This window comes from Trichechus manatus, unplaced genomic scaffold, assembly GCF_000243295.1.
Source record: "Trichechus manatus latirostris isolate Lorelei unplaced genomic scaffold, TriManLat1.0 scaffold00133, whole genome shotgun sequence".
Classification (NCBI taxonomy): Eukaryota; Metazoa; Chordata; class Mammalia; order Sirenia; family Trichechidae; genus Trichechus; species Trichechus manatus.
The window spans coordinates 7,682,366-7,694,618 of NW_004444069.1; the positions used below are offsets into that span (position 1 = coordinate 7,682,366).

Below are 12,253 nucleotides of genomic sequence, written 5' to 3' on the forward strand. Positions count from 1 at the left end.
TAATAAAGATTTCTCAAATAAGAGAAACACTCTTCCTGTACCAGTTAAACGTGTAAGGGGAAATGCAGGCTCTTCAGGTCTCTGACAGACCAGCTCCAGGCACTCAAAGAAATAAATTCGCAGTATCAGACCAGCTCCACAAAGGCCTCCCTGCAAACCATGGTACTACAGAAGGACACGGACCAGGCTCGGGGTGTCGGGTTCAACATTCAGAGAAAGGCCAGGCTGTGACCTAGGCCTGCTCCTGCTCCTGCGTTACCTTGTACCAGCTGCGGTCATGCTCTGTGGCAGCGCTGTAGTACTGCAGGACTTTGGGGATTGTGCTCTCGTTGATGCCCTGTAGGTTCAGCTGCCACTCCCCAAGTTTCAGGAAACATCTAAAAATAGAGAAACAAGCTCCATGTTGCTCCCTCCTCAAAACAGCCCTCTCAAGGGAGCAACGCATTATGTTTGGGTGCACTAAAGTTATTCACTCTTGTCCTCAGGAAGCAACAGGATGGAAGCAGCAGAAAGTTCAATTACGTGGAAAGAGATGGGCTTCGGAAATACATTTTTCAAGTATTCTCTCTTCTTCTTGACCTTTTCCTCTGAATGACAGCATAAACTGGGTGCTGTCCGTATGGACCCACCTACCCCAAATCCAATTTTTGTAGGCAAAAGTTGTAGGGAGTAATTTTTTCTATTGATTGCTATATGGACTCTCCCTTACTTTTCTCTTCCCTTCCATCTTTATAATAATATTATCGGTCAATTGTTACTGTATTCCATGTACTGCTCTAAATGCTTTACATTGTATTCTTTCTGTAAATCTTCATAACATCCTATACCATCCTAAGATGTAGGAACTCTTACTACCTGCATTTTATATGATGAGGAAACTAGAGCACAGAGAGGGGAAGAACTTATCTAAAGTTACACACCAAATTAGCAGTATATGTGGAATTAAAAATTAAGGAGTCTAACTCTAAAGCCAGAACTCTGAACCACTACACTATATGGCAAGAGGAATTCTAGAGGCTTAGAAACAAAGTAATACAGCGGGAAGAAAACAGCACATGGATACTCTGGGCTGCTGAACTCTTGGAAAATAGAGGGCAGAGTCACTGGATAGCACGATTCTATGGCTGCCTGGCATCCTGCCTGGAAAAGGTGGGAGAGCATAAGGAACTAGTGACCCAAGGAACTGTGAACATTTCTCTGCCATAGAGGCTGTTGGGATGGGATGGCATGGCTGGAATGTGACGGGGGGACCTCACCGGGCCATGAGCTTGTGCAGCTCTTGCTTGTGCTGCTGGTCCTCGGTGGCGATGGCATGCTGGGCCTGCTGCTGCATTGTCTGGACAAAGTGCTGCATGTGCTGGAAGGCATCGATCTGTAGCAGGACAAAGGCACAGGCAGTCACTTGACATGGGCCCAACCTCACTACAAAGAAACTTTAGTTCACCTCATAGGCAAGTGAGCCAACCCCTCTCCAAACAGAACTGCACAGAACACAGGGTAAGGACCCTGCAGGAGAAGCCCAGGGCATGGTGAAGGGAGAAGGCTAGTTTTTTCAAGAAGATTCATGATTTAGTTCAACTCCAGTCTTTAACTCTCCTTTGCCAACTGTAATTACTAGTTTAATAAGCCTTGGAAAAGCTACTGGCCTGGCTACCCTAAATAACAATTCACATGAAGTAATTTGGAACAACTGCTTACTTCACTATCATTATATTGCCCTGGAGGAAATTAGGCTTATGAGGAATTGTTTCAGGCTAGTAAAACTTTAGTATTTGTTTAAAACACTACGACACTTTGTATACTTCGCATAGTAAAAACTAGAGATTTAAAAATCAGATAGAACTCTCAGTACCCGAATGAGAACAGAGATGGGGTGAAGACCCTCCTGCAACCAAGTGGAACAGGGAGAAGACAAAGCAAACATTTAGTTGAACGGCATGGTTTAGGAGAAAAATCTTCAGAGCATCCTCAAACAGTTCTAAATACAACACAGGATTTTATACAAAGTGAGCAGAAGGCATTGGGGTGGGAACAGTTATCTAAAGTAGGAAACAGCAGAAACACAGTCAAAGACCTGGGGATAAGTTAAAAGCCATTTGTCTAAGCTCGGCATGTCAAGACACACCACCATCTTGACAAATGGGGTCCTTCGAAAATGGAGATGGACAGAGTGTACAAACATCAAAACAACCAGAAAAATGGCCAAATCTAAACGCACTAACACAGGGAGTAGAAACATTATGTGAGAGAGCATCAAAAAGTGTGTCCTTTGCTGCAAAAGAGTAGGAAGAAAATCAACACTTCAAATAAGTCAGATCATAATGGTCTCCTTACATGAATCACCTAAGAGGTTTTTTTGTTTATTTGTTTCTGTTTTTGTAAACAGAAATACATGGTTACCACAATGACGATGGCCTTGAAGGAGAAGGAGAAGAGAACTCTGTGGTTTGGGGGTCAGTAAGAGGCTCAGATAGTTTTTAACATAAGGAATTAATTGACATAACAGATAAGGCTTAACCCAGAGCCAGGACGATGTGACAATTTATCAGGCAGCTAATCCATGCCCAAGGAGGGCAGACACACAGATATTCCAATAGTTAATAAGAACCCTATCTCCCCCAGACATCTACCTTCACAGAGTTCCACTACTCACCACTGGCTCTGAAAAATGAACTACATTAGCATCCGACACCTGGGAAGCGATAAATGTTCCCCTAGTTTTTCCTTCCATGAGAACTACATTGACCAGATTTAAATCTGATTTAAAAAAATATATATATATGTACATATAAATTGGGAGGCAGTATTAAAAAGATCAATTACTAAATAGGTGATTGATAACTCAGTGTGATCAGTGTGTACATCAAAGCTGGTAGGAGCCAAACTAGGAACTCTGATGCCAGGTGCTTCTCAGAGCCAATAAGCTCAGTGTCACTGACGGTCCACAGAGAGTTTAAACTCTCTTTTCAGTGCACTGAAAGTCTGGCCAAAAAATAAACTGCCAAAACTGGGGAAGGCTGGGTATTAGCTCAGATCTGAAGCCCAATATTGTTTATCCAGCTTGGGCAAATCCAGTATCTTTCTACTTTATAGCATGGAGGCAACTTATTTTCAAGGAATTGAAAATGTTCTATTAAAAACTCCTTATTTTCTCCATCCCCAGGAAGTAAGGAGGAGGAAGAAAGGATTTTTTCTCTCTTACAGATGAAAGACCAATCACTTGGAGGGAGGGGCTTCTCAAAGGCCCATGGAGTTTAAGCTGGGCATAGAATTCCTGGTTCTTGACTGCCTTGGTGGTTTGAGGGCAAGGACAATGTCCTCAGCTTGGTGGTATTCCACTAAGAACAGCCTGTCTAGATTCTGTGAAATGCCTCACCTAGGAAAATACTATATACACCTATTGCCTGGGGCCTTCATGCAAAACAGGACCTGCTTTTTCTCAAGCATTTTCATTTGTCTTAGGTAAGGGAGAGCTTACAGTCCTTGTTTACAGTGGAGGAAATGAAAGCTCAGATAAGTAAAGTGACTTGGGCAGTACCACATTTATTATTAAGTAGTCAGTCTTCTTTGGGCACCTCCTGAACTATGAAGATGGAGCATTTTTAGCTCTGGGCTTAAAGTCCATCACCTAACTTTAATTAACCCAGAAACCTATTGCCGTTGAGTTGAATTCTGACTCACAGCAACTGTACAGGACAGATTAGAACTGCCCCGTAGAGTTTCCAAGGCTGTAATCTTTATGGAAGCAGACTGCCATATCTTTCTCAAGCAGAGTGGCTGGTGGGTTCAAAGTGCCAACTTTTCAGTTAGCAGTCAACTTCTTAATCTTTAATCCATGTGGTTTTAGGGTTCTAACCAGGATTTGAGTTCCCAAGAAGAGCCATACCCATGGAGAAGTTGGGCTGTCGTCACATGTTGAAAGAAACCACTCCTTGGTTGAGATACTACCCAAAAGACTCCTTCTGCCTGCCTTCATAAAGACATCAAAAGCCTTGGAGGCTATACATAGGAAGGAAACCAGACTGTATTCAGGTCCAGCACTTTCTGTTTTTCTCATTTGCCTGGAAGAAGATCAGGCTTTGAATCAGAACTGCTCTGGCCTGGGAGGCTCACAGAGACTGAAAAAGAAAAAGAAAAATACTCACAAAAACTGCACATTTGGAGAAGCAAACTTGGGCATCAGTACTGAAGTAATCCCAAGTCAAAGACTAAGTGTCTGTGTGCAGTGCTGCTGATCCCATACTAGGTGGCATTCACTGTCACAATGAGTCAATCACCTACAAAATAAGTCAATTTCTAGACCTAGTCCAAGGATTCCTGAGGTATGCCTTCAGCATAGGCACACTGATATTTTATCAGATGTTCCCAGAACCCCAGCTCCAGTGATTGGTTTGCATTCCTTAGTCATCTTAGGCATCACTGTGCAGATCACAGTAGGGAGAGAAGGACAGCTGGGACTCTCCCCCTCTTTGTAAGGAGGATGAAGGAGGAGCTAAAACCAGTGCTATTCTGCCTTCAGGGTCTATTTTTTTTGTTAATCATCATCATCCAGGGAGACTGTTTTTAAAAAACAAACAAAAAAACAGGAGTCACATTTATTTCCCAAAGGCTTGTCTGTAAATAGAATAAGAGGAATTCTGCATAGGCTTCAAGATGACTTTCCCTACTGGTTTCAGCATTATTACACTCTGGTGTTATTGCTTTTAATTCGAATTTGATGATAGGAAAGCAGACTAGAAGTCTGGAAAAACCAAACTGGTCTTGTGAAAGGTCCAGTGTGTTTTCAAAACATGCTATTTTAGTACTGAACAACTCATCTTCTCTTAAACCAAAACCAAACCTGTTGCCATCCAGTTGATTCCGACACACAGCGACCCTACAGGACAGAGTAGAACTGCCTCAGAAGGTTTTTAAGGCTGTAATCTGTATGGAAGCTGACTGCCAGATCTTTCTCCACAGAGTGGCTGGTGGGTTCGAACCCTGACCTTTCAGTCAGCAACTGAGCGCTTAACCACTGTGCCACCAGGTCTCCTTCATCTTCTCTTGTTGTTATGTGCCGTCGAGTCAGTTTTGCCTCATAGCAACCCTACAGGACAGAGCAGAACTGCCCCATAGAGTTTCCAAGGAGTGGCTGGTGGATTCCAACTGCCAACCTTTTGGTTAGCAGCCCAGCTCTTAACCATTGCACCACCAGCGTTCCTCACCTCCTCTTAGGGGGCAGACATTGTGCTTTCTCCATATGCCAACACATTCTGGATGCTAACAAATATAATTGTGATCACACCTATTGTTTTGATCAGTGGTATATGTGTATTTCCTCAAAAATGATTCACTTTTTGGAATCAGGCCAACTAGTTTAATAACAGAAATAAACTCTATGACACTGTGGGTAGGTGGTATAGACATTGTTGCCTTTCTGTCCTTTAAGGAGGCACTGAGAAACAGGCTAGGTGAGCATTCTAGAGAACTAGGGTCTATTTACTGATGGAGTTGGAGACCAACCTTGCGAGTGCTCTTCCACATGTTTTTCATGTATGCATAGGTGACCTGAGGGTGAACTGTTGGCAGAGGATGGTCAAGTTGACGAGATGGATCAACTCCCAGGAGCAACACTAAGGTTTTATGAGCAAGAGCCTTAAAAACAAGAGAGGTTAGGTCATAAACAGATCTGGACCAGGCGCACCATTCCTCCTCAGCCTTCCATCCCACCTGGTGGAGGGGTTACTCACCAGTCTACCACTCTTGCCACACAGGCTTGCATACTTGAGCCATGTTCTCATGTCCTCGTGAGGGCTGACTACAAGGGAGCGCACCATAAGGATTTTCTGCCAATCCTCCACAATACGCTGGCAGCCCTGGGGCAGGCGGAAATGAAGATTAGCATACATCCTCTGCTAGAGCTTCACCTCCCACAGCAACAGTAAAATCTACCCTGACAAAAAGGAGATTCACTTATATAATCTCAGACTTCCTCAAGTTAAAGGTACTATAAATGAAACACCACTTAGGAACTTCTTAACAATTAGAGAGGCAGTAGAGCAGAGAACCCAGAGCTTGAATCCTGGCTCTGTCACTTACTATCTCTGTGACTTTGGGCAAGTTACTTAACTTCTTTGTGACTCACCTGTAAAATGGATAAACATAGTACCAACTTCATAGGGCTACTGTGAGGATTAAATGAACTAAATTATTTATATTTCTTTTGCATATTGTGGATAATGCATTTTTAACTTTAATGTTTTGTTTCATTCTTTCTGGTTGAAGATGGCTGTCACTGACAAAGAAATAAAATTTAAATATGCATCGTTTAAAAAATTAAAAAAAATAATTATAAGAAATTTAAATAAATTTTCAAATGACGTTTATAAGTTGGTAGCACTTACACTTTTGAAGTTATTAAAGCCTAAACCTACACTAAACCTTCTGGGACACCCTCTATGCTAGTCTTGCTTAGACTCTTTTCATTTTTATTTGTCTCAGATCAAAAACTACATAGAGAAGGGGAAGTGCCTCAATAACTCACACATATAAATTCTTTTTAATTAAAAAAGTATGAATTGTTATCAAAGGGGCTAATTTTATATCAGAAGGCTGCTAAGAGTAAAGTGAACCTCTCCTCTCCCCACCTCCCTGATAAGAAGTCAGACTCAGGAGGCTACAGGGCAGAGATGAACCGCTAGAGGAGATGGCTTTCCGAGATCTAGCACTTGATCAGTGTTTCCACGAAACCAAATGAGCTATCCTCCACAGAGATAACTCTAAAGTCTAGTAACAATGGTCTCCAGGCTTTTCGACAGGACAGGATGCAGCCTAAGCCTGAAGAGACAACACAAGGCAAGAAGAGACTCAAGGTGAGTAAGTCTGCCCTCTCACGCTGCCCCATAGAAGACGAGGGGCAGGGACTTTAACCTATGTGACTAGACCCCCAAATGGCAGTTCTCCAGCCCAGGCAGTTCATTGAGTGTTTTCACAGCAAGCTAGCCACTTGGGCCAAATTTCCACCACAAACATAATGCTTTATTTTCAGGCCTTGGACTGTATCTTTCCATCCCATGAAGTGTGACAACGATGATTTGGAAAGTTAGAAAAACAGAAAAAAGCACATTGAGAGATTGTTTTGGTTACTTCTCACCAACTGCTAATTTCTCCAAGATGCTGAAATACTTTGCCTCCTTTACCCAAACAGATTACTGTCTCAAGATATGAAAGGCACGAAGGCTTAAGGCGATGATGGTGTCCCAAACACAGTAAAGTCAGACATGATGCATCTCCCCTCCACAAGACTCAGTTAATCCATCTGCCGCCTTCTAAGTCTAGATTTGGATAAAGCCCCACTTTTTAGAAATGTCAGAAGATTCATCACATCTCTAATTTGGAACCTCTTCACCCCATTACAGGCATTTAAAAGACTAGGGTGTGGACAAGTCAAGTGGGAAACACTTGCTTCGTGGCTTGCTTCTGGTGCCCAATAGACAAGTTTCCATCAAAACATTCACTGGGCACTTCATAATTACTAATAAAACATGTAAGAGGACTGTATGTGCTCCTTTTAGAGCCATAAATGACTGCATTCATAGATGTTCCTTTGCCCGTTGCTACTTCCTTTCCAGTGGAATGTACCCTGAGCTCCCCAGGCAGGAATGCAGCTTAGAGTAAAAAGGTTTTGTCACAGCCTACTGAAAAGGCCAGAAAGCACAAACCTCAACTGGTTTGGAGAGAGAATTTCGAATTAGGTGTGGATCTCTCTGAGAGGAAAGGGATTATAAGTGAAGGGGTCAATTATGACAAGCAGGGTGACAAGTGGTTTCTGGAGAGGCAAAGGCTTCCTCTCTTTTGTTGATGAACTTCCCCACCTACCGACTCAAGGAATGGGAGAACTGTTCTTTCCAAGAACACTTAAGACTGCTGACTCCCAGATCTGGAACTGACAGCTTCTCCTGCTAAAATGATCCAAATATTGCAATGAAAACACTGATGGAGGACTTGGAAAACTCTCTCCACAAGGGGAAACTTCAGTGGAAAAGAATCTCAATAGAGATGATAGGATGACTCTGACGTGAGGAACTGTAAATGGCAGGAGTCAGCAAATAAGAACATCAGGCAACCTCATTTAAACAGCAGAAAGCGGGTGCCAGCAAGTGTCTTTCGAGCAGTGGTTCACAGCCTTGGACACATTCTGGAACCATATGGGATCTTAAAAAGACACTGACACTGGGTCTACCCCCAGAACTTTTGATTCAAGTGGTTTGGGGAGAGGCCTAGGTATTAGGATTTCTAAAAGTTCTCCAGGTGGTTCTATCATGCAGCTAAGGTTGAGAAGATTTTGAGGTTATGATTCCTAACTGGCTTTTATAAGCATCACTTATTAAAAATATTTTATTTTATTGCTAGAGAAGGATAAGAGGAGGCTGCAAAATTGGTCATCCTATCACAGATAATGGCTTAAGTGAAAAGTGTTTGAGTGTTTAGCTTTGATGCAAACAGGGCCTCTGTGGAGAAGGCAGGTAGTGTTGAGTAAGAGCAGGGTGGGAGGGGGCTTAAGTGCTCATACCAGCCCTCTGCAGGGTGGGCAGGCAACTCGGGCTTCCTACCAGGCTCACCTGCAGTCTTTCCCACCAGATCTGGCGGATGATCTCGCGTCGCTCAGGGACAAGTTTGTACTGGATAACCTCCTCCAGCTCGGAGAGCATGTGGCAAGAAACCATGGCCTGATGGAAGCAAATCACATTCCAACTTAATTACTGCACGAAGCATCCAAAAGACAGGATTAATTTAAATCATTCCTTCTAGCGTCAGGTTATCTGCTGACTAGAGAAAATACAGTTATGTTTCCAGCTGCCTGTGAGTCAATAGCCCACTATGAGAAAAGAACTGATATAAGCCTCTCCAGCAACATCATACAGAAAGTTTGACACTTACCCCATATGCCCGACTGTAGCTCTCTCCTGCCATAGCAGTTAACTCAGCATCCAGCAGGTCCCTGGCTTTGTCGATACACTAGAAGAGAGACAGAGAACCCCTGGAATTGGGTTTAGATTTGGGAGCTTAAGGTAGTGCTGACACTTCAGTTTCCTAGCTAGCTGCAGAAGTTATTTGCTTCACTTAAATTTCACTTAAATGAAGAGAAAAATTCACCAAGGAAGGGAAGAGAACTTTCTCAGGTCTGAATGGCTAGAGAAGAATATTATCCAATGTCATGGATTGAACTATGTCTCCCAAAAATATCTGTCAACTTGGCTGGATCATGATTCCCAGTATTGTATAATTGTGTACCATTTTGTAATCTGATGTGATTTCCTTATGTGTTGTAAATTCAATCACTATGATCTAATAAGATGGATTAGCAGCAGTTATACGATGAGGTATACAAGATTGGACAGTGTCTTAAGCCAATCTCTTTTGAGATATAAAAGAGAGAAGCGAGCAGAGACACATGGGAACTTCATACCACCAAGAAAGCAGTGCCACAAGCAGAGGTCATCTTTGGACCTGAGATTCCTGCACAGAAAAACTCCCAGACCAAGGGAAGACTGATGACATGGACCTTCCTCCAGAGCCGATGGAAAAAGCATTGCCCTGGAGTCAAAGCCCTGAATTTGGACTTGTAGCCTACTGGACTATGAGAGAATAAACTTCTCTTTGTTAAAGCCATCCACTTGTGGTATTTCTGTTTCAGCAGCACCAGATGGCTAAGACATCCAATTTCTCAACAAGGACAGAAACGTACGTTGGGCATCCAAAAGCTTAACATCTAAGGTAATACCCAAGCCCTTGGGTGGTAAAGGAGGGGAAGTGTGTGCCTAGAAACAGAATCACTGTGTTCTTGCACCTTAGAGGACCATCTGGGAGTCTACTGGGTATTTTTGTGAAAACAGACTGCACACACTCAACTGGCTCCAGGTGGCCATCTCCAGCTTCAAAGCACCTCCCATCCTCATGGGGAGTGCCTCTGAAGTTAGTAGTGTGACGCCCAGTCCTCCATGTCCGTGGGAGCTGCTGTGCCTCTGACATGGATGGCCAGGTTGTTCTCGTCATGTAATTAGAGCCCGTGTATGGCCGCAAGACTGCAGTTTGAGTCTTCTCTGTGCCAGCAATTAACAACCCTTCATGTAGGCTTTTCCTTTCTTGAATGTTTAAGGTTAATTACTGGGTCCCCATCCCTTACTGCTCAGATCATTTACCCAGGCACTTCATCCAAGATAGTCCGGTGCCTGACGGGGTAAATGTGATTGCTTCATTATTTCAGTCTGCAAGTCAGCACAGTCTTTTCAAATAAAGTGCTAGCTTCCCTGGAAAGTAATCAATGTGTGACACACCTGCATAGCCAAAAAGAATGTTAAGATTAATTTCTGCTGCTGAGTAGGGACACCTGCTCTCTGAATCCTTTGGTGAAACAGAGTTTCACTCTATGACAAGGAATGCTAAGCAAGGTGATAAAAAGCATATAACGATGACCCAAGAAGCCAACTTTAAAAGCAATCTAAATGGTAACTTCCAGAACATATTTGTCCCTCTCAGAGCAGAAAGTAGCCCTGGCTGATGTGCTAGCAGTCGTCTTCTTACTGAGCATTACACTCCAAAGCTGTTCTAATGTCCTTAGAGAGCCAAATGAGCAGAGGGCTGAAGCACAATAGCCTATTCGCACACACACCGTGTGCCCAGGAGCCGAAGGGCCATTCATAATAACCTCTTGGCAGAGGGTCTAGGCATGTGTAGATTTTTACCTGTTGCGCCAATGAGAAGAGGTCCTGATGTAGCGCCAGCACAGCTCTATAAAATGCCCCATCGTGGGTGTCCCGAGGGATCATACAGGTGTATTCTTCCATGCTATCCCACTGACCTGCACACACACACACACACACACACACACACACAGACACAGAGAGAGAGAGAAAAGCATTAGGGGGGTCAGTTTGCTGGACTAAAGACAGCATCTCAAAAAGGCTTGTCAGTATTATTTTCATTTAGCTTGGGGTTCAAAGTAAAACAAAACAACACTTGAGCCTAGATGTACCCAAATCCTGCAGAGACCCTTTACACACTGTGGTTGTACAAGCCAATTATTTTTTCTTTTTTCTTTTTATTGTTGCAGTTTAAATGAAGTTTACATTTCAAGTTAGTCTCCCATACAAAAATTTATACATACATTGTTATGTGACCCTAATTGCTCACCCCATTCTGTGACAGCACACTCCTCCTTTCCACCTGATTCCACATGTCCATTCAACCTGATTCCACATGTCCATTCAACCAGCTCCTAACCCTCTCTGACTTTCCATCTCACCTCTGGACAGAAGCTGCCCCTTTGGTCTCTTGTATCTACTTGATCTAAGAGGCACACTCCTCATGAGTATCACTTTATGTCCCACAGTCCAGTCCAATCCTTGTCTGAAGAGTTGGCCTTGGAAACTCTTTTAGGTCTGGGCTGATAGAGAATCCGGGGGGCCATGCTTTCCAAGGTTCCTCCAGTCTCAGTCAGACCATTAAGTCTGGTCTTCTTACTAGATTTGGTTCTGCACCCCACCTTTCTCCTGCTTCATTGGGGACTCTCTGTTGTGTTCCCTGTCAGGGCGGTCGTTGGTGGTAGCCGGGCACCATCTAGTTCTTCTAGTCTCAGGCTGATGAAGTCTCTGGTTTATGTGGCCCTTTCCGTCTCTTGGGCTAGTACTTTCCTTGTATCTTTGGTGTTCTTCATTCTCCTTTATTCCAGGTGGTTGGGACCAATTGATGCATCTTAGATGGCTGCTTGCAAGTTTTAAGACCCCAGATGCCACTCACCAAAGTAGGATGCAGAACATTTTCTTAATAAGCTTTGTTATGCCAATTGATCTAGATGTCCCCTGAAAGCATGGTCCCCAGACCCGTGCCCCTGCTACTCTGTCCCTCAAAGTGTTTGATTGTATTCAGGAAACTTCTTAGCTTTGGTTGAGTACAGTTGTGCTGACTTCCCCTGTAGTGTGTGCTGTCCTTCCCCTTACCTAAGATAATTTTTGTCTACTATCTAGTTAGTGAATAACCCTCACCCTCCTTCCCTACCCTCGGAACCATCAAAGAATGTTTTCTTCTGTGTTTAAACCTTTTCTTGATGAACAAGCCAATTTAACAAACACAGCCACATCTCTCTTCTAAACACAGGACTCCACTATTGCCCCCAGGGAGTACCATGACAGATGAACGAAACCTCCTGAAAGCCAAGCCTGGACATCAAGTGGCTTTAATGCAGCACCTCATTAACCTAGGGAACTCTCTCAGA

The 12,253-nt window shown here is 43.4% G+C and overlaps 1 protein-coding gene across 1 annotated transcript in view; it reads right to left on the minus strand.

Annotated features, from left to right (window-relative positions):
- MTOR (mechanistic target of rapamycin kinase) overlaps positions 1-12,253 on the minus strand; it is a 138,928-nt gene that overhangs the window by 23,877 nt on the left and 102,798 nt on the right. The window contains exons 32-38 of the mRNA XM_004385165.1: positions 10,725-10,840; positions 8,920-8,997; positions 8,601-8,708; positions 5,730-5,855; positions 5,503-5,634; positions 1,257-1,372; positions 260-377 (exon numbers count right to left, since the gene is read on the minus strand). Coding sequence (XP_004385222.1) covers positions 260-377; positions 1,257-1,372; positions 5,503-5,634; positions 5,730-5,855; positions 8,601-8,708; positions 8,920-8,997; positions 10,725-10,840 — 794 coding nt within the window. The remainder of the gene's footprint in view (positions 1-259; positions 378-1,256; positions 1,373-5,502; positions 5,635-5,729; positions 5,856-8,600; positions 8,709-8,919; positions 8,998-10,724; positions 10,841-12,253) is intronic.